The sequence below is a fragment of the Podarcis bocagei genome, assembly GCF_964188305.1.
Source record: "Podarcis bocagei genome assembly, chromosome: 15".
In the NCBI taxonomy this organism is placed as follows: Eukaryota; Metazoa; Chordata; class Lepidosauria; order Squamata; family Lacertidae; genus Podarcis; species Podarcis bocagei.
The window spans coordinates 28,651,403-28,673,682 of NC_138141.1; the positions used below are offsets into that span (position 1 = coordinate 28,651,403).

At 40.7% G+C, this 22,280-nt stretch overlaps 1 protein-coding gene across 5 annotated transcripts in view; it reads left to right on the forward strand.

Annotated features, from left to right (window-relative positions):
* ZBTB44 (zinc finger and BTB domain containing 44) overlaps nt 1–17,469 on the forward strand; it is a 38,730-nt gene extending 21,261 nt beyond the window's left edge. For 4 of the 5 annotated variants that reach the window (XM_081172573.1, XM_081172570.1, XM_081172572.1 and 1 more), the window contains exons 3-6: nt 785–869; nt 2,259–2,422; nt 9,540–9,840; nt 12,028–17,469. In XM_081172573.1, coding sequence (XP_081028699.1) covers nt 785–869; nt 2,259–2,422; nt 9,540–9,840; nt 12,028–12,310 — 833 coding nt within the window. In that variant the 3' untranslated portion in view covers nt 12,311–17,469. The remainder of the gene's footprint in view (nt 1–784; nt 870–2,258; nt 2,423–9,539; nt 9,841–12,027) is intronic. The other variant, XM_081172574.1, reaches the window with a different exon arrangement.
* Nucleotides 17,470–22,280: the final 4,811 nt, after the last annotated feature.

Sequence of the window (22,280 nt, forward strand, 5' to 3'; positions counted from 1 at the left end):
ATAATCTCTAATACGATTTAATAAAATAGCTGTTCCTTTTTTCTGTTTTGAATATTTATGATATGCTACAATTATGATTTTGAAGATACAAAGAATTAAATGTAGACTGAGTAAAACAAGTATTTGCATTTGTGCATAGTAGTGTTCTAAACTTACTGCATAGAAAACAGGTCATTGTGTTTAGTTGCTTGGGAGCGTATTGTGCACACAACAAATCATGTTTGGGGGGCCACAGAAGAGGGAGCTTGTGAGAAAAGATGTGAACTTCAGAGACTACTTTTTAGTTGGGCACTTGGTCTCTGCCTCTTTCTGCAAGCATTGCACCATTTAACATGTCAGTTTGATATCCCTCTCAAGGTATTTTCTACTTAAATCTGAGTTGATAGATTAATTTACAGCTAAATAAAAAGTATATATTTTTTATTTTTCAGAAAAATACTTTTAACTTACTTTCTCTCTACAAGTAGGTCCAAAATAAAAGCAAGATAGAAAGCTTAATACAAGTCCAACCATATCAGTACCTAGGGCAAATAAAAATAACAGAACGTGGTTAGGTAGTTCCCAGACCCATGGGCCCTAAATCAAACAGATTGTGATTTTAGTCAGTTATTTTGAGACACACATTCTTATTATTGAACTATTTATTAAGCCATCCTTGCGATCATTGGCTTTTGAAATGTGTAATCGAAGTAGTAAAGTTCTTACAGAGCTGATTATATATCTTGGTGCATACATGCTTCCATTAAACTGAAGATTAATGTGTGTTGTTTCTTTAACTGCCTAGGTTCAATAGATGAAGGGGTCACTGAGGGATTGCCAACACTCCAGAGTACCTCTGGTGGTAACGTTCATGCAGATGATGATGACCGGTACGTACACACACAGTGTGAGAAGTGTTCTGCAGGGCCTAGGATGCTGTGAGACTGCACACATGTATGCAATTTCTGTGCAGAGTAAGATACAGTTCATGTCTAATGGATCACATGATTTAGAAAGGCTGTAAATGTTAGTGCTTGATTATGTGCTGAAATGGTTCTGAGGTTGAGATTTTAACTAAAGAAGAGCGGAGGGGCATTGTTATTATTTATTGTATTATTATTATTATTATTATTATTATTATTATTATTATTATTATTATTTGTATCCTGACTCTTCTCCAGACTGGGACATAAGTTAGCTTACAGAATTTAAAACAACACAGATAAAATACAAAAAGCTAAAAACATATAAAAGATAATTGTTAAAAAGTTATTAAACTATAATAGAATTAAAGCCATATTAAAATAACAAATTTATTAAAATAAAGATAATAAAAACAGCACAGCACTGTTAAAATCCTTTCCTTTAAGGAAAAAAAAGTTTCCAAAAGCCTTCCAGAATAAAACAGCCAGTGTGGTAGTAGTTTTGGACCCGGAAGGTCAAATTTCTTTTAGTCAGAAAGCTTCCTGGGTAACCTTGGATCAGTCACCAATTTTCAGCCTAACCTAACTCCCTTGTTACACCATGGAGGAAAGGTGATTGAATACCAAAGTCATAACCAATTGCATTCACTAAATACCATTTTCATTGTATCAACAGTTCTTATGCCAATCTTCAACCGTGGTTGAGGCTGGCAGAAAAACCTTGAGCTGGGGTATGGGGAAGGAGTGTGCAGTCTCAGAACTATCAGTCTCTTATTGTATAATCGTCTGCTTTTGGTTTTATTTGGTAGTTTATTTTATTTTGTGTTTTTATTTATTTTGTACTGCATTGATTCTATATAAAATCAGTGGGTACAAATTCATAAATAATTTTAACAGCATGGTGAGGTAAGTCACTGCTGTTGTGACTTGTACAAGGCCACACGAGCAATTCAGATGAGAGGTGGAATTTAAGCCTGGTTTTTGGTCCAGACACTGCAGTCTCACTCTTGATTTTACTAGCCCATCACAAATGTAACCAGTTTTCTGAAAGGCTTACTTTAGGAATGATTCAGTTGTAAATTCACTGTGACAGTATTTTAATGCAAATTATTCATTTTCATGCATTGACTACCAGCATGCTGTTCATCAGTTTCCATAAGAATTCCACTGCAACCAAAACAGTCTTTTAGGAGATTGAGGGATTCAGTACCGTTTAGCAGAATGAACTTCAGTTTTGCTACTGAATTTGTTGTTGAGGTTTTGTTGTTGTTTTTATATACATTCATATTTGCGTTTAGGTATTTCACATTTTTCTCCTTGATCTCCCTCTAAAAGAGTGATTGCTTGCCTCTTCAGATTGGAGAATGTCCAGTATCCTTACCAGCTCTATATTGCTCCTTCAACCAGTAGCACAGAGAGACCCAGCCCAAATGGCCCTGATAGACCTTTTCAGTGTCCCACCTGTGGTGTTCGATTCACCCGTATTCAGAACTTAAAACAGCACATGCTCATCCACTCAGGTAAGGACCTTCCACATTGTGCTTCTGAAATGCATTGTTTGATCGCAACCCCCCATGTGACTTAAAGAGCATGCAACATTTTTTTTCACTCAGCAGCCATATGCTTGCTGGTGCTGGGCCTTAAAAATATTAATAATAATAATAATAAATAACAATAGCTAGGCTATTGTTCTTCCACATTGGAGCCTTATAGCTAGGAGTTCAAAGCCTTCCTAGGAAAAATAAATTAAAATGATGCACAGAGATGCTTTCATAAGGGTTTGGAGCTGTGTAAAACAATAAAACTGAACAACACAAGCCTCTGCATGTCAACTCAGAAGTTCCACTGCATGGGGTTCAATTAAGTTGTTGAGTGCGCAGGACTTCCGGAGGCGGCGCGTTCAGCAATGGCGGTCCTCTTCAGCTGCTGAAGAGGGGCTCCGCGGAAAAGGGTCGTGCGCTGCGGCACAGCGACGACCCACTTAGAGAAACCACGGGTAGAGTGAGCCCGTGGCCGTGGGGTTCGGCGGGCACCAGAAGCGACCTCGGAAACGCAGAAGAGACCCCGTAAGGGGTATCGGAACGTGGAGGGGGTAGCGGTGCTGTGAATCCATCGCTCTTTCCGTGGAAGTGAAGCCGCGCGGCTGCTGCTGATCAGCGCTGACCTTTCTTCCTTGAACAACAGAACTGAAACAACTTACTCGTGAGTAAGAAACCTGAGGCTCTATTTGAACTTAAATCTGGCGAAATTTGGCTGAAAGCGGGAGACGCTAAAAAGGAAGTCAGTCTTCCGGCTCTGTTTAAAGTGTCGAGCAAAGACTTTTCTAAAGCGGAAGCATTGAAAGGAGGTTAAAAGAAGTTGGAATTTGCTTTGCAAATTCGATCTAGACTGCTTAAAACTCAAAAAAAGTTATAACAGCTTTGTAAGTGGATAAAGACTGTGGTTCCTCTTTCTGTTTACCAGTGGATTACAAAGTTACGAAACCTGGCTATCGGTCTGCCTGGATACAAGTAACATCGGACTGCGGTAACTGTATATAAAGCTATATTGGGCCACCTTGTATCTTTATAAAAAAAGGAACTGTTGCATGCACCCTGGTTAAGAACTTTTATTCTCTGCAGTTAAAATTGAATGGAGGGTTCCCCCCCTGTTCTGGACTTTATTTAATTTTTTTGTGTGTGTGGGAACTTAATGGTGGAAACTCTTTATCCTTCCTTCCTAACTTTTTTTTTTTGGGAGCTCCCCCTACTGGATAGTAGAATTATTAATCTCTGAGAACTGCTGGCTTTTATATCTGGATGTTTACCTTCTTTTGGATTGTTTCCCATGGGATTTACAATTTGACCTTGACTTAGGGACAGCTGTGGAATGAGTGGCGCACCAAAAACAAGGGCTGGAAAGAAAGCAAAACAAACCGAACTCTTGCAAACAACTTTGCCTGTGCAGCTACGTAGATCGTCTGTTCCAATTGTGACAGGCCTGCAAGAAGGACAACATATACAGCCACCTCTTGGGGAGATGGCTGCAGGAGGGCTAGATCCTGTCTCGAAAGAAATATTGGACCAACTGGCAGCATTGAATAAGAAAGCTGATGAACAAGCAGCTAGATTTGATGAACAATCTGCTAAATTTGATCAGGTGACAGCTTCTATTGATAAATTGACAGACCAGGTCACTAAGAATACACAGGCAATAGGTAATATTGAAAAGACTACATTAGAAAACCGAAAATTAGTCGAAGAAGTAAACACAAAAGCAGACGAAAACAAAAAGAGGATAGAGGAATTAAGAGGGGAGGTAAGACCACTGAGCGTACCTGTCCCTGGCAGAATTGAAAAACAGGGAAAGCAATCTGAGGCTTAGAAATATCCCAGAATCAGAAAAAGAGGACTTGATTGGTTTTTTGACAACAGAAATATCTAAATTCTGGGAATTGGCAGAAGATAAGGACTTTAAAATCGTCACCGCCTTTAGATTAGGAAGAGTGGTCAAGAAGGATAAACCAAGGGATTGCCTGATCATTTTGAGATCCAAGCAAGAAAAAGATAACATACTCGGCCTGCACTTCAAAAATTCATTGGTGATTCAGGGAAAGACGGCAGAAATCTTCAGAGATATACCAAAACAGCTGTTGGAATTAAGAGCTACATATAAAGACCTAGCAAGCCTTTTGAGAAACAACACAATCCCCTATAGGTGGGAATTCCCTCAAGGATTATCTTTCACCTTGAAAGGGAGGAAGGTAAGAATCAGAACAGCAGAGGAGCAAGAAAAGTTCCTAAACGACCACGGGGAGGACCTTCGGAAAGGAGTAGCAGGAGCTTGGCCACCTCCTTCGTTTGGCCTCAATCCGGTTCCACCGCCAGATAAAGAAGACAAAGGAGACACCCCTACTGGTAAATAAATTGATCCAGGATGTCTCTGCAGCTTCTTAGTTGGAATATTCATGGCGCAAACTCTCCCGAGAAAAGGAAAAAAATCTTTCATATATTGAGAAAAGAACAATTGGACGTCATTTGCCTTCAAGAAACACATGTGACTAGGCTCCACAGGAGAGTGCTAATTAATAAGAGACTAGGCCAAGAATTTATTTCATCAGACAAGGTTAAAAAAAGAGGAGTAGTGATCTATGCAAAGGAGAGCCTAGCACCAAAATTGGTTTTTAAAGATGAACAAGGAAGAATTTTGGCGATTGAAATACAATCACAAGGAGAAAAATTTTTGATAGTTGGAATATATGCACCAAACGATGGGAAATCGGAATTTTATAAGAGGCTGCATGAGATAATGCTGGACCACATTGACTATACTAACATCATTTTGATGGGAGATATGAATGGGGTAGTCTCCACTTACATGGATAAGTCACAAAACCAAAATTTGAACAAAGACGGCAGACTTCCAAAGACTTTTTTTGAACTGACAGACAATATGGACTTGATTGACATCTGGAGGACAAAGAACCCTCTAGGTAAGGAGGGAACATTCTTTTCTGAGGCCCACCTATCTTGGACAAGAATCGACCAAATCTGGATATCTAGAGGACTGGCACCTAAGACAAGAAAAATAGAGATCTGCCCCAAAACTTGCTCCGACCATAACGCTTTGAAAATGGACTTGAGACTCACACCAGCTGGATCCTTCAGATGGAGAATGAATGACCACTTGTTTAGAGATCAGGAGATCGTGAAGAAGGCCCAAAAAACGTTGAAAGACTATTTTGAAATAAATTTGAATACCTCGGTGGAAAAGAAAATAATCTGGGACGCGAGTAAAGCTGTTATGAGAGGGTTCCTGATACAACAGAACACCATTAAGAAAAAACTCTGGAATGGTAAAAAGGACAAGATTTTGGACAAAATAAGAGATGGAGAGAAAAAGCTGAGACTAAATCCAAAATCAAAAGAAGTTTTAAGAGAAATAAAATTCTACCAAACACAATATACGAAATTGATAAACCAAGAAATTGAATGGAAAATTAAACAGATGAAACAAAGATCATTTGAATCGGCAAACAAATGTGGGAAGCTGCTGGCATGGCAGCTGAAAAAGAGACAAAAAATGAACTTTGTTACCAATCTGGAGGTCGAAGGTGAATGTATTCAGAAACCAGAAGAGATTAGAAAGTGTTTCCAGAGATATTTTAAAAAACTCTATACCCAAGGACCCCAAGCAGAGATTGAAATAAATAATTTCTTAAAAAGTCATGGCCTTCAAAAGCTAACACAAGACAAACAAACAGCCCTGAACTATAAAATAACACAACAGGAAATTGAAAGTGCCATTCAGAACATGCAAACAGGCAAATCCCCAGGCCCAGACGGACTTACCTCCAAATACTATAAGACACTGAAGGAATATTTGATACAGCCACTAATGGAGGTATGTAATCAGATTTTGGAAGGGAAGGGGGCACCAGAATCGTGGAAAGAGGCATTCATCACCCTGATACCAAAATTGGAATCTGAAAAGACTCAACTTAAGAATTATCGTCCCATCTCACTCCTAAATGTGGATTACAAAATTTTTGCTGATATTTTAGCAAACAGACTGAAAAAAGTTTTGAATGAAGTAATTCATAAGGACCAAGCAGGCTTTCTCCCTGGTAGACATTTGTCTGATAACACTAGGAATATTATTGATATTTTGGAGTTATTACAGACAAATATGAATACGAAAGCAGCTTTGATTTTTATAGACGCGGAGAAGGCCTTTGACAATATATCTTGGAAATTTATGAAGAAAAATTTGGAGGGGATGGGAGTGGGAAGGGCGTTTCAAAATGGTATCGAAGCAATCTATTCAGAACAAAAGGCTAAATTGATAGTAAACAGTGTGGTGACAGAGGAGTTTAAAATTGAAAAAGGGACACGACAGGGGTGCCCCCTATCACCCTTGTTATTTATTTCTGTCCTGGAGGTGTTGCTGAATTTGATTAGGAGGGATCAGCTGGTGGAAGGAATACAGGTCGGAGAAAAACAATACAAATTGAAGGCCTTTGCAGATGATTTGGTTTTGACATTACAGGAGCCAGAAGTCAGCACAAAAAGAGCTTTAGAACTAATTTCTGAGTTTGGTCGGGTGGCGGGATTCAAGCTGAACAAACAAAAAACCAAGGTTTTGGCAAAAAACTTGACACCTTCAGAAATAGACGGGTTCCAGAAGGAAACAGAACTAAATGTGGTTACAAAAGTGAAATACCTGGGGGTTAACTTGACTGGGAGAAATTTGAATTTATTTAAGGATAATTATGAAAAATGCTGGTCGGAAATCAAAAAGGACTTAGAAACTTGGTCAAGATTGAAACTTTCCTTGTCGGGAAGAATTGCAGCAGTTAAGATGAATGTATTGCCAAGAATGTTGTTTTTGTTTCAAACCCTCCAGATCGTGGACAGAGTGGAATGTTTTGGAAAGTGGCAGAGGGATATTTCGAAGTTTGTCTGGCAGGGCAAAAAGCCCCGAATAAAATTAAAGATATTAACAGATGCAAAGGAAAGAGGGGGGTTTGCCCTGCCGGACTTAAGATTGTATTATGAAGCTGCATCCTTCTGCTGGATGAAGGACTGGTTTTTGTTAGAAAACACTGATGTCCTAGATCTGGAAGGGCATAGTAATGCTTTTGGGTGGCATGCATATTTGTGGTACGACAAGGTAAAGCTTCATAAACTGTTTAAAAACCATATTGTCAGGAAAGCTCTATTCATTGTCTGGACTAAATATAAGGACTTACTTGAAAGTAAGACTCCGAGGTGGTTATCACCGATGGAGGCTAAGGCCATAAAACTACGGAATATTGGAGAGTGGCTGGGTAAAATACTGTGAGATAATAGAAAGAGATGGTGATACCTGGAGGTTGCAGAGTTTTGAAAAATTGAAAGGAAAGGTGCGAGATTGGTTTCATTATGCCCAAATCTTAGAGATTTTTAAAAAAGATAAAAAAATTGGTTTCCAGGTGGAAAAATCAAAATTAGAGACAGAACTACTTGAACCTAAGACGAAAGTGCTTTCAAGAATGTATAACTTGCTGCTTAAATGGAACACTCAAGATGAGACAGTTAAATCAGCTATGATAAAATGGGCACAAGACATTGGGTACAACATTATGTCTGAAGACTGGGAAAGGTTGTGGACCACCGGTATGAAATTCACGGCATGTAGTGCCTTAAAAGAAAACATTATGAAAATGGTATACAGGTGGTACATGACCCCAGTCAAACTTGCAAAGATATATCATTTGTCTGATAATAAATGTTGGAAATGTAAGGAGGCTGAAGGGACATTTTTTCATCTCTGGTGGACATGCCCGAGGGTGAAGGCTTTTTGGGAAATGATTTATAATGAGTTGAAAAAGGTGTTTAAGTATACCTTTCATAAGAAACCAGAGGCCTTCCTCCTGGGCATTGTGGGCCAGAGAGTGTCAAAGAAAGATAGAACTTTCTTTTTATATGCAACCACAGCAGCAAGAATTCTTATAGCCAAATATTGGAAGGCACAGGAGTTACCCACGCTGGAAGAATGGCATTCGCAGCTGATGGACTATATGGAATTAGCCGAAATGACAGGCAGAATCCGAGAACTGGGAGAAGAAGTAGTGGAAGAGGACTGGAAAAAATTTAAGGACTATTTACAAAAATACTACAAGTTATATGAATGTTGAGAATTTGCTAAGCTTTTGGGAAAACATGCTTCAGTACTGAGATTGGTAAAGGATGGAAACTAAGTTATGATTTATAAAAGCATAAATTGCAGACTAAATAACTAAATGAAAACACAAAAACATATGAAATAAGGTATTAATTTGCTGTTTATTTTTATTGTAAAGAAAGCAGGGGATGGAGGACGTGGGGAAGTCCGGTTGATCATGAAAATTGATTTGAAAAAGTGAATTTTCTTCTATAATTTCTTCTTTTCTTTGTAAAACCGCTTTTGTTGTGTTATTGACGATGTATTCTGACCTTGGAAAAAAAGCAATAAAAAACTATTATTAAAAAAAAAACAATTAAGTTGTTGAGTGCGCAGAACAAGGTCTGCTTATGCAACAGGACATCTCCCATGTCCTCCTGTGCCCCTTAAATCTACTCTAGGGGGTTCAGGGAACAGGTTTAGGAGATATGCAGAGGGAAGAAGTGATCGGAACTTGTTCCCTCTGCACATACCACACATGGAGTTCTGTAGGACTTGCTCCTAGCTGGTGTGCATAGGATTGCAACTTAGGAGTGCATTTTCAGTCAACCTGTATAATCAAGAGCAGAGAGGAAAGACTGCTTAGTCTTAACATCTGTCTACCATGAGGAGAAGAGTGCAAAGAATGTTGCACTGTGGCCGACCGAAAGCATTCTTGCAAGCATAACAAAATTACCAAGCATGTGATCCAGGCATTATTGCTCCAACACTACATCAGATTTAAGTTATGTATCCTGCAGCTGATTGATATCTAATTGAAAGATTCATATTCCCAGCTTTTTGAAAAACCACTGCTGTTACTTTCAGCCTTTGACAGCTCTTAGAAGCTTCAGAAAGCAGTTTCCGTGTTAATAGGTAGAAGCTTCTGCCCTTACAGTCTGTGAAGAATGGAGTTTGCCCCTCATTGGCTTAAGTTGGGGAGAGTCAATTTCCTTCTTCTCTGTCTTCCCACAGGCATTAAACCATTTCAGTGTGACCGTTGTGGGAAAAAGTTCACCCGGGCTTATTCGCTAAAGATGCATCGCCTGAAGCACGAAGGTAAACGCTGTTTCCGGTGCCAGATATGTAGTGCCACTTTCACTTCCTTCGGGGAATATAAACACCACATGCGGGTTTCCCGGCACATTATCCGCAAGCCTCGGATTTACGAGTGCAAAACATGTGGCGCCATGTTCACCAACTCTGGAAATTTAATCGTTCATCTGAGGAGTCTGAACCATGAAGCGTCAGAGCTAGCAAACTACTTCCAGAGCAGGTGAGGTGCAGCGCAAAAAACCTATCAGGGAAACATGCCTTTTTTTTTATTCCTGAACCATCTCTTCCTGTGTTTGGGGCAGCCTGTAGTATCTTTTCCCACCGGGTTGCCAGTTTATTGCAACCCAGTGGGCTACTGCATCCTTGTCACCAATAATCTCTATTCTGCTTTTGGGGTTGTAAAAAACTGTATATATTCTATATATCACATAATCAGGGCAGCATGTTGCCTTTAGACTGCCTCACATTAATAGTCCCCTCGGTTTACTGACCAGGATTATCCATGAGGATGTTAGCAGTGTTGAATAGGGTATTCCCATCTTCTTGCCTTTGTTTTCATAACTTCTTTAACGGCTGCATCCAAATGAAACAAATTACCCTTTATGTGGCTGATCTGGTTTGCAATGTCTAGTTATGTTTCAATACTACTTTTTGACAGGGAATTAATTTCAGCTGACGTGAAATGGATAGCCCTCCCAGTTTCAGAAAGGAAGGGCACCAACCAAAGTTGATTACGCCAGATGTTTAGCAAATACTTAAATAAATCTCCCATTGAAAATAATTGAATTGATACGGCTTTATACTGACTGGCTTGTACTTGGTAGGGCACCCTTTAAAGCCTACCACACAAAAATGTTTGTTACAACCCTTTATTATTTACTTCTAATATCAGTTTTCTCTAATATGTAATTGACCACAAAACAGTAAACTTAAGGAACCTTTAGTTTCAAAACTATTTTTTTTTATGTATGCCATTTTGGTTTTTGATTTTGTCACAGATCAAAATGCTGGTATGTATTTTTGTTTAACTTTTGTTTTCTCAGACCTTTTTATGATTAGTTTTCTTGGGTAGCAGATACATTTCAGTGTCTCCTTAAGTTTCCCACTCCCACTTCAAAAAAATTGAATTGTCCAAACCTCTGAATATTATTTTTAAATTTTGAAATCCTAGTCCAACAAAAATATTTTTCATTGGGTTTCACCCATTAAGGTTTATCCACACTTACCTTTTGCCCTACTCTTTTCAGGCAGAAGCCTGTGCTTTAATGTTTTGTTTTGTTTGCCCCGAGCTTTCCCCATGAAAACCTGCTCTTTAAAGCTGAATCGGAGCAAACGTCAGTTCATGTTTTCTGCAGATTTTCAACACTATGAAAAGCGAGTTTTCATGGGAACAACTCCAGAGTAAAAATAGGGTGCTCATACATGGAGCTTTAAATCATGCCTGGAAAGAGCGGAGGAAAATTAAGTGTCGATAACCCCTGACTTTGCAATACAAGACCACCCAGTGTCATGGGAGAGTGAAACAATCAGGTTGAGAACTGAGGGTTTCATGCCCACCATGGCTTTTTCCTTGGCAAAATTCTCCACAACCGCCTTTTCCCCTTGCTGCAGCTTCCCCCAGAGTAGAGGCAGCTAGTGTGGTGTCCTCCAGATGTTATGGTTTACAACTCCCATCATCCTCAACTCATGGCCATTGGCCCCAGAGCAGCTAGCTTAGTATGGGACTATCTCTGCCAGGGGCAAGGGTGGGGTGAATACGATTCATGGGCATGATACTTGTTTTGTTTTCTATATTCTTTTATTTAGGTCTGCTTCCTTACTGATTCCTCTTTTTTCAAAGCAGGCAAACACTAAATCTTTCCCCATCTTTTTGGGGCATGATTGCACTTTGATTGTACTGTGTGTTTTTCATATGTCTTGATGGGTGGCCAGGTTTGAACCTATGCCCAGATAATGAAATTACCACCAGGGAGTGGGGAGTGGAATACAAAATAGACCTTCTGCTGTAGTTTTGTATGATATCACTGCAATTTGGGGGCAGTTCACAAGTTTCAGCTTACATGCAGAAAGCTTGTGGGATTGCTGCATGTTGGAATTCTCCATGCTAGCACAGACATTTGAAAATAAAGCTTTGTGGTAGCATGAAGACAATAACCATGCTAGAGTCACGGGACAAGCTGCTCTAAAGGAGTGACCTAGCGTGTTATATAACACAGGTGTCACACAGCACCTTTGAAAGGCATATGAGAGCCAGAATAGAGATTTAGTTCTTAATGGCAGCTTTTCCTGAGGCCATGCTGTGAAGTTAGCTTTATTGTTGCCTTACGACATGCTGTAGCTAGCAGAAGCATGTTGAATGTTTCACTAACAAGTAACTGTCTCTCTTAACCTTTGACCTCCCTTCTAGTGATTTCCTAGTACCGGACTACTTAAACCAAGAACAGGAAGAGACCCTTGGCCAGTATGAGCTAGGAGAGCATGGATTTGAAAGCAGCTCCTCTGTCCAAATGCCTGTCATTTCACAGGTTTCATCAACTCAGAATTGTGAAAGCACTTTCCCCTTGGGGCCTCTGGGTGGGTTGGCAGAAAAGGAAGAAGACATGCCAGAGCAGCCAAAGACGACTGCAAGTGCCGACGTGAGCCGGGATGACCCCCCGAAACCAGGGCTCTCGTCTATCACTATTGAATAAGTCCGCAGTTTGGTTTCATTTTTGTCTTTTTGGAAAGTGCCTGTGTTTGGTCTTGTACATTTTAATTTAATTTTCAGAAAAGGGGGGGCCGAGAATGTACCCCTTTTAAATTTTGTAAGCTATGCTGTTAAAACCATAAACTGCAAAAGATATTACACTATTCTTCACAGCCAAACGCGCACTTCTGTGGAAACATTTTAAGACTGAAATGCACAGTAAGGTTCTATCAGAACATCACATGCACTTCTAAAGGAAAGCTAAGCACACTCAAACTACATTTGTGGTTTCTCATTCTGCAGTTCAGACCTAATTGTTAATGGATTGCTTCGCTCACCCCATTTTTGCAGGATTTCTGGTGCAGGAAGAAAAATTAATGGTGCTTAAAATGATGAGTTTTGAGTACACACACACAAAAAAAGTATGGAAGAGAAAAAATTGCCTGCGTTGGTAGACCATGTATTGTTTAGAAGGAATAATTTCGGTCTGTGCTTTTCTTTAAGGCATGCTTACTATACTGTTTCTAAAGCTTACAAGACCTCTGTTTTTAGAAGCGGATGATTGATTGGCTTTGGCAAAGCAAAGGGGAACATGCCTAGGTATGCTCACCTCTGACATGCCACTCCTTTTTAGAAACTGTTCATGCAGATGGCCTTATCTGGATTTCATTCTCCGAAGTGGTACATAAAAAACTCTGTAGTCAAGAAGTCCTAGTTGTATTTAACATCATGGAGTAGTATGAATACATGACAAGGAGAGAGTTTACAAAAGGCAAAAGAGCTTTTGTGCATTGATGTACTCTTTTGCAGTTACACATCTATGTATGCACTTCGGTTTTATTATACTGGTTTTAGATAATGCAAGCAATTTATTTTCTTTTAGAGGCCAGGTTTCTAACCCAACAGGGGTTGTTTACAGAAGGCCTATTAGCAATGATAAAATCTTCCTGTTTTAAAACATTTTTATACCCTTGCCAAGCTGGTTTCATAAAAGCCATTACTCTGGCTACATACACAGATCCAGCAAGCAATAATCAGAAAGACTTGCCATTTCATTTCTCCCTGCAAAGTTTATAAAAGGTTGTAAACACATGATAGGGCATTTTCAGGCCGGCAGTTTTTGGGTTTTTTGCCAACATCTTCTGTCGTTGGTAAGGCTTGGAAATTTAATTTGGACTACATTTGTTAATCTGTCTTTTTCGTTTGTTTGGTTTTGAGTATCCTGACACATCGAAGCTTCACAATTCACCAAATGTTTTTTTAAGTGAAATTTATCTGAGGGAGGTACCAATGAAATGAATTTCACATTATCATCAAACTAAGAACAATTTTTTAAAAGTGGGGGGCTGATAGGGAAAAAAATAATTGAGTCACTGCAGAGGTTAATTAGCAGGGCTGATACTTTATGCAGCAATAGTTGGAAATCATAGTTTTGAAGAAATTTGATGTTCTACTAATACAAAAAACTAAGGAGGCATCTCTTTGTACAAGTGTTCTGTTAAATAGATTTAGGTTTTTCTTCCCATGATTTTCAAATAGAATAAAAAAATCACACTTCCACTATTTTCAGCAAAAGATGCCCCCTCTGAGGCTCTGTCCCTCTTCTCAGGTTGAACCTGTATGAAGTACGACGGTTCCATCATATAACAAAAATCAGCAAAAGAGAATCGTTTGTACCGCAGTTTTAATTATTCCTCTGGATGCATTAGACTGTCCATTTATTTTATCCCATAAATGCAGGATGAAACTGACTTGAAGTAGCAAATTTCAATAGGTAAATGTTTTGTTTTGTCTTGTCACAAATCATATTAAGGCAACGAGTCTAAATGATGCAGGAAGCACATCGGTTGCATGCAAATTCATTACCTGGCAGACCATCCAGCAGGTGTGCTTTGCAGTTGTTTAACCTCTTTTCCAGAGGATGGAGGGGGGTCTGCCTACACAGTACATCTTATCTCTATAAGGTCAGTTATGAGTCATAATTCGCAAGTGCAAATTGCACATTTGATATGTGCAAATGTAGAGCAGGTGATCTACATTTAGGAGATGTGAAACTTCATATCAGAAGTAATACTAAGGAAAACACTAAATGAAGAAATTCATAAAAAGTGCGTTCAACCTCAAGTTTATTCTTTCATAAGTAAAATTGAGCATAGTTACTGTTTATGTGAATTACGGGCTACTGTGTTGTGTCACAGTACAAAAAACCCATACCTTGTTGTATTTATTCAGTATTTTTAAATCCCAGCCCAGTAAAGGATCAGTTGAAAGTTCTCTCTTCCACAGAAAGAAACATTTTTGTAATACATAAATGTTTCCTGGTGAAGGAATACCCCCCTCTCCATTGAGCTACCTATCTGTGAAAAAGAGTCCTTGTTTTTGTACCTTGGCATTTGGAAATGTTAACTTGCTGAGTCAGATGTCTGTTAGAAGCATTTAAATGCAATCGCGTAGGTGAATTTGGGGTCTTACCCATGTTTAACTTGAAAACATAACCCCACTTATTTAAATTAAACTTTACTTCCAATTAAAGTGTGCCTAGTTTAAATAAGCTATATGCATAGCATATTTTAAATCGGGGGTGGCAAACAGTCAGCCCCATGGGGTATTTATAGGCTTCTTGAAAGTTTGGCCAGTGCTGTGGAGAAATAATTTCCTCCTTCCTCCTGCAGCATCAGTCTCTTTACCCAAGAGTGACTGGTCTTCATCTACCCATCCCAACCTGGGCTCTCAAAGAGAATAACCCCAGGTTGCTGCCACAGTCTTCTATTTCAAAGAGCTTCAGTGAACTAATCTAAAAGCCACCAGCTGGATGTATTAAGCCTTCTTAAGGCTTAATAACCTTTGCCCATCCCTGTTTTAAATCCCACTGAGCCTGCGTCTTTTCCATCTTTTCCAAGGCACCATCATAAGAATTGCACTGGGGGAGCTCAATGATGTTTCCAACCCAAGATAATAAAATTGAGTTTCTTTGGTGATGCTTTTGTAGTGTTGGGATTTACAGTTAACCATCCTAAGTTATTCTAGCAGTCTTTCAGTGAGACCTACACATTTGATGTAGCACTCAAAGAATCTGGATATACTGTACAGCCTTTCCATGATTTGTGTGTGAGATTTATATCCAAAGGAAAAGCATCTGTTATCATACAGAATTTGGAAAGGGCACAGGTGGGAGTTAGGATCTACACCTGACATTTTCCTCATCTCTCAGAAGTTGCACACTAGTGAGGCTGGTTTCAATGTGCCAACAGGTGATACCCACAAAGAGGGTATGTGTACGTGGGAAATGAGACCATGTTCCCCCAAAGCGCAACATGGAATGTCAGTTTCATATAGCAAACCTCTTGTCACCAGCTTAGGGCTCATTTTGCCTTTTATGCATCTTTTGGAAGACCGTTCAGCCTCTTCTCAGACTGACCAATTTTTTTGCTCCCCATTCTAACACAGAACATGGTATCTGTGTCCTTAGTTCTAGTTTTGGCACTTATCCTTAGTCTGAAAAGTGTAAATGTGAAAGAGTGTTGTTTTTAAGCAACCAGTGCCAGTGTAGCAAAATATATGAATATATATATTATATATTTTATAAAATGAAAGTCCCTAGGCCCCAATTCCCAAAAGAGATTAAAACTGTATTTTTTTAACAATGCATTTGCAAATTTTAAAATAGTGGCTTTGGTCAGATTTTTTTGGGGGAGGGATTGTTACTAATTTTTCTTCACCAGCCTTAAGGTAGAAGATGGCAGAGGGTTAGATCCTGTTCCTCTGCCTTTTTCTTAAAAGTCTGCAGAGCGCAGTGCACCAGGAATGGTTTGGATGAGGATCAGTATAACAGAGGCAATTTTTGCTCCTTAGTTGCCTTTCTGCAGAAAATAAAGGCTTGCTTTTCTTATCCCAGAAACAAACAGAACAAACAAAAACGTTAACAGTCATTGCCCTAAGTTTCTTTAGGAACAAGTGTTTCCTGCTTGGATTCAGGGGTAAACTCTGCCATTCAAGGCTTTCGGGGGTCACATTTGGCTGGGAAGCGGAGTAATATTAGAAATAAATAAATACTAGAGCTCATCATAGAATAAAAGCTGGTAATTTTAAAAAGAAATGATGCAAATATTTTTAAATGCAAGATAACTGGTTTTAAAGCTCTGTGGTGTGTTGTTGTTTTTATTTTAATTTCTCTGTGTGGTATCAAGAGTACTTCAGCGGGTCTCGTGAATCTCTCCCAGGGGCCTGCCCACCTCGATGATGCTCTCCAGCAGCACTCTTGTGACCTCCTTTCTGGACAGGGTTAGAGAGACCTCAGAAGGGTGGTGCAGTTTGGTTTGGTTTGGTTTCAGCTGCCCGCATGCTGACAGCTTTATTCTGACTTCCACCCCACCCCCCCACCCCAACGGAAGCTGGAGAGTGCTTCCAGGCCCCACTTTTGCAGTGCTGTCTTGTCTCTGGGCCTTTGTAGAATCCTTAAAGGGGATGGGAGTAAAGATGGATCTGGGAATGTGAACTGAACTCTCAAGGGGCTCCCCAGCCACTGTGTGTGTGACTCCCTCCCCTTTCTAACTGTGCCAGTCTTCAGTCACCAGCTGCCCATCTCATACAGCTTTTCTCATCCGTGCCGACCACAGCTAGGCTACTTGGCATGTTTATTGAACTTAATGGAGAAAAAAAATGTTTTTTGGGTTTGGTTTTATTTTTAATGTTGAAATACACTTTGCATTTTATATACTATATCTGGCTATTAGTATTTTTCAGGAACCCATAGTTCTTGGTGGCTATATATATATTTTTGTGACTTTTTGTAAACTAAAGTGCCGTTTCACTGTTACAATCATTTTTAGAGTTCTTGTAATCAATGTGAATATCATGGTTTTTTCAAAATCTGTTCTGAGCCTGTAGTGTTCGCTTTTGTGATTCTCTGTGTGATGTATATATTCTGTATAGTTACCTTGTACTGAAATATTAGCTTGTTTGATATAAGAAGAATATGTATTGGGTACCTTTTTTGCTAGCCTGGTTGTTTAATCTTTAAAAAAAAGTTCAAAAACAAAAAAAATCTCCAGACTGGTCCCATTAATAAGTCAAAATTGGGAGGGAAGAAAAACTAGTTTTGAGTGTATTTGGATAGAAACATGATAAGATTTTTCATTAAAATATTAATGTTTTATGGAGTAAGCACCTACTTTTGTGTTGTTATTTCTCCATGTCTGTGTGCATGTGATTTTCAGACACCAGGCGGGATCCAAAGGGCACATTGGCCTTATCGTTTATAAGGGAAATGCTTCCCATGCTCATGAGGAACTTTCTGCGCACATGGATGAAGGCCAACTTGCAGTCCCGTAGACTAAGTGCTGTAATAGAGAGACTGTCTGGAATGTAAACTACCATCCTAGCTGTGCAAGCTTTCAGGGTGAACAGGAGGTGAAATCATATAGCTAAGGCCTATTTTAAGAACCAAAGTGAGTCATTCTGCTGTACTGGGTTTCATGCATCCTACGCTATCTATGACCTGATACCCTTGCAAACGGGTTTGCAGCCAGTAGAACACAATATGTTGTGCTCAGTTCCTGGACTAGATGGGCCCCTGGCCTGATCCAGCAGGGCTCTTAAGTTCTTAAATCAACTTGTGGGAGCAAGCATATAGCCCTCTGCAAGGTTTCTGTCCTTTGGGCTGAAATTTTGCATTCTCAACAGGGGTGAAAGGCTCCACGCAGTCAGGTGTCATTGGCATTTAAGAGACCACGCCTAGTGACTGGCTTCTGGTTTGCTAAAGAAGACAGGCAAACAACCTTGAATTGTTGGGGGACCCTCTTCTGTACTATCCAGTGCAGTTAGGTGTGAAAACCATTAGTCCCACTACGTATGCAAGAAAGTGCTACAGATGAGTTGTCAGGCACTTACTTTAAACTTAGTGCAACTTAACATTTTCTCAAGTGATGGTTTGCTAACCAGGAGAGAGAGGGACTAGTTCCCGTCCCTTTCTCAGTTCTTAACCCCAGCTGGCTCCCATCAAAGGGAGCTGCTGGAGAGCTTACCAGAAGTGTGTTGGACTGTAGTTTTTGGGGTTTTTTAATAGCTTGAGATTTAGTTATGCATTTGGCAAGTCTCAAAGTGGAAGTTGCTCAACATGTTAGAAATCTGGAAGGGAGCTAAGCATGTGTGAGAGCTCTTTGTAAGATCCTGTGGATTACCCCACGAGACTATGGGAAAAGCTGGGGGAACTTTTTCAGCCCAAGGGTTACGTTCCTTTCTGGGCAGCCTTCTGAGGAGACGGGGGGTCACATGCCAGTGGTGGGTGGGGCCAAAGGAAAAGTGAGAGGGGCAGAGAGTTTAACTTTGTACAGTGGACTAGTTTGTTCACACCACTTAACTCCATCCAGACATGCAAGAGGCATTGGAGTTCAAGGGCACATCTCAACAAGGCAAAAACACTCAAGGAAGGTGCAATGGCAGACCAATGGGGGTGTGGCAGAGGGAGGGTGCTGAGGGCCAGATAGGGGAACCTGGAGGGCTACGTTTGCTATTCCTTGGCTAGGGAAACATCTGTAGGTAATGGAATTGTGAGTGCTCCTAGGGGATAAGATGCTGTGGAAGATACATGCATCACCTTTTTCACTAGGATTAGCACACACTTCAGCCAATAGGCTTTCAAATGACAGCTCTGGTTCTCCCCTACTTTGGGAAAGAAATTTGGTTTTTCGGTTCAGGTTCAGTTGGGAGTCAAAACAGCTTTAAAATAAAAGCAGATCTTCCTACTCAAGAGCTGTCCATACTGGTTTAACTTTGCATCAAAGAGCCTTGCATGTTACTGCTTCTGCATCTGAGAAATAGTGTTGTGTTCTACAACCATGTAGGGTGTTTTCCCCCTCGCAGGACATATATTGGAAAGCCAAAATCCACAGCAAGAAAACAAACCCTAAAGTCCGAACTGGATTTTCGAGTTCTGCTTCTCCTAACCTTCCATTTTTTGAAGGATCCATTTGAAGCTATGCTTACAACAATGTAAACAAGCTCTTGTGTTATGTAAGAAAATCTAGGCGTGGGGGAGTCGCCACTGCATAATGAGCAACAGAGTATTTTTAAAAGAGCGTCTTCCAAGCATAGACCCCCATCTCGTTCCCCAATTCAGGGGACTTTCCCCCTCTTTACGTAACGTTGGCAAGCTACAGATTTATTTCAGGGCTGACGTGACAGAAATTATAAACAACTTACATAACCACCAGTTGATTGATTTGAAATTAGTACAGTTAAAAGAGCACATGGAGGGGAGGACTATGGAGAACCAGTTAACTTTTTAAAAAGAGTGCTTTAAGGTTGACATTTTCCTCCACAAATTCACAAAAGGCTGAAGGGTTGTGTCAAATAAATGTTGTAAAGGGGAGGGGGGTTAAATCCCTGTGGGGATGTTCAGAAGCAAATTCATGTTTATGTTATACTTCGGAGAAGCCCAGTGGCGTGATTTAAGAGTTTAAACTTATTTTGGATCTGGTTTCCTTTGAAAACACTTGGAGAATCTTAAATGTTCTTCGGGAGAGGGGAGTGTTTGTCAGAGATGATAATTTTGTTTCCCATGAGACAGCCATTTGTGGGACTGAGCACTAGGACTGTGTACATTTGGGGTGGTTTCAAGGGACGCAGGTGGCGCTGTGGGTTAAACCACAGAGCTTAGCACTTGCCGATCAGAAGGTCGGCGGTTCGAATCCCCGCAATGGGGTGAGCTCCCGTTGCTCGGTCCCAGCTCCTGCCAACCTAGCAGTTCGAAAGCACATCAAAGTGCAAGTAGATAAATAGGTACCACTCCGGCGGGAAGGTAAACGCCATTTCTGTGCACTGCTCTGGTTCGCCAGAAGTGGCTTGGTCATGCTGGCCACATGACCCGGAAGCTGTACGCCGGCTCCCTCAGCCAATAAAGCAAGATGAGTGCCGCAACCCCAGAGTCGGCCACGACTAGACCTAATGGTCAGGGGTCCCTTTACAAGGGTCAGCATTGTTGCAGTTTGTTATTTATTGATTTACTCATTACATTTATATACCACCTTTTCTTCCAAGGAGCTCAAGATGGTGTTCCCCTTCTCCCCAGCTGACCATCACAACAACCCTGTGTGGTGGGTTAGGGTGCCCCCAAGGATCACCCACCAAGTGTGTATCTGCACCCTGGTCTCTTCCAGCTCAAAGTCCAACACTCTCTTAACCACTACACCATTCTGGCTGGAATCAGAGAATTGTAGAGTTGGAAGGGACCTCAAGGGTCATCTAAGACCTGAGGCAACCCCTGATATTTCCCAACAAATGCATCACAAAACAGTAATGAAGCGCCTTCAGATACATGTATTGCCACCTCTCCCTTTCACTGCCCACGGGTGCCTTGTATTGATGTGGTGACCTGTGGCTTTTAGCAAATAAATTTGACAGACGGACAGGTGCTGCTACAGAAAAGCCCACATATGGGAAGTGGGCTGAGTTGTCTGCCTGCCTTTGTCTTTGAGTTGGGGCCTGGATTTGATCTTTTGAGCCAATTTTGCTGCCACTGCAATTTGCTGGAATGCTGCTTCCTAAACTACAGGCACTCAGGTTGACAAATGGCTAGATAAAGCAGCCCATCTTACATGCAGAGCTGTTGTGTGTGCAGAAATTGGCAGGTGGGTCTATCCCCCGGCCTGAACCTAAGCACCATCAGCTGCTAAAATTGCCGCAGATCTAGCCACTGTCTGTTAAAAGATAGCCATGGGGGCCAGGTTAAAATTTGGCTGCTCCAGCTGATACCTGCAGCTCTGGTTAATTTTTCATTGTCTCCACAATCACTCAGTATTTTGCATGTTAAGTTCTGCCAGTGAGTCAACTGCCCCACTTTGCATACTCCTCCCCCTGCCCTCTTTGCTTGGCCTATGAGAAACTAATGTCGCCATACGTCCTGGAAAACCCAGACATGTCCTCTTTTGGGGGGCCAATATGCCCATCCAGGCAGATTTTTACATTTTAAAGGACTTGGGTGGCTCGGGCTGCTCTGCATGCTGTGTCTGCTGCCAGCCTGATCTGGGGAAAAGAGGTGCATGGGCGCAGCAGCAGTGGCCCCCTACATCTGTTCCTGCATGCCTCTTTCCCCAGCTCAGGCTGGCAGCGGCTTGGGCTGCCCTCTTTTTTTGCTCTTCAAGATATGCCAACACTAGAGAAACCCTGCTGCAGACCTGTGTTAAGTTGCAGAGAAACCTGGACTGGATCTAGACACATCAAAGAAGCACTTCAGTTAAAACATTTAAATTTAAACAGGGCAAACAGGTAGAGAAAAACCAGGACTCCACAGCGTCATCTGGTGGCACAATGTTATATCGCACATACAACACATATAATTCACGTGTTTTTTTTACCAATCTAGCTGAGTCCCAGTTAAGTTACCCTTGACATGTGTGTATCTCGTGAAATCAAGGCTCAGGATTTAGCGGTTGGCTTCTTTCGTCTATAACCAAGCTACAGGATATTGTCAGTCACCCCAATTCATTTGTTAGAAACCATTGGCTGGGGCAAAAGTGCAAACACTATAGAAGTACAATTTGCATAGGTAGTTCCCAGTACACAGCACACATGACATTTTATAGGATCCATTGGGCTGTTAAGGAAAGCACAGAGACCTTACATTCAGTGTGTGTATCCCCATCCGCTAGAAAATTAACATCCCCACCCCCTTACTATTCCAGAAGGAAACTCTCTGAAAAGCTCCTTTGAGAATTCTATCCTTGGGATAATTACACAGGGAGCAATGTAATACATAAGGAACAATATTTTCCACCTCTCCCTGACCACGCATACTTCTATAATAATTTACATCTAAATGTGGGCACAGTTTGGGATCTCAAGAGCTGTAAGTGCCTTCCTTAACACATCAACTGGCAATTATAATAATAAAAGTAATAAGAACTTAAGAAGAGTCTGCTGGATCAAGCCAGTAGCTCAGCTAATGCAGCTTCCTTTTCTCACAACGACCAACCAAC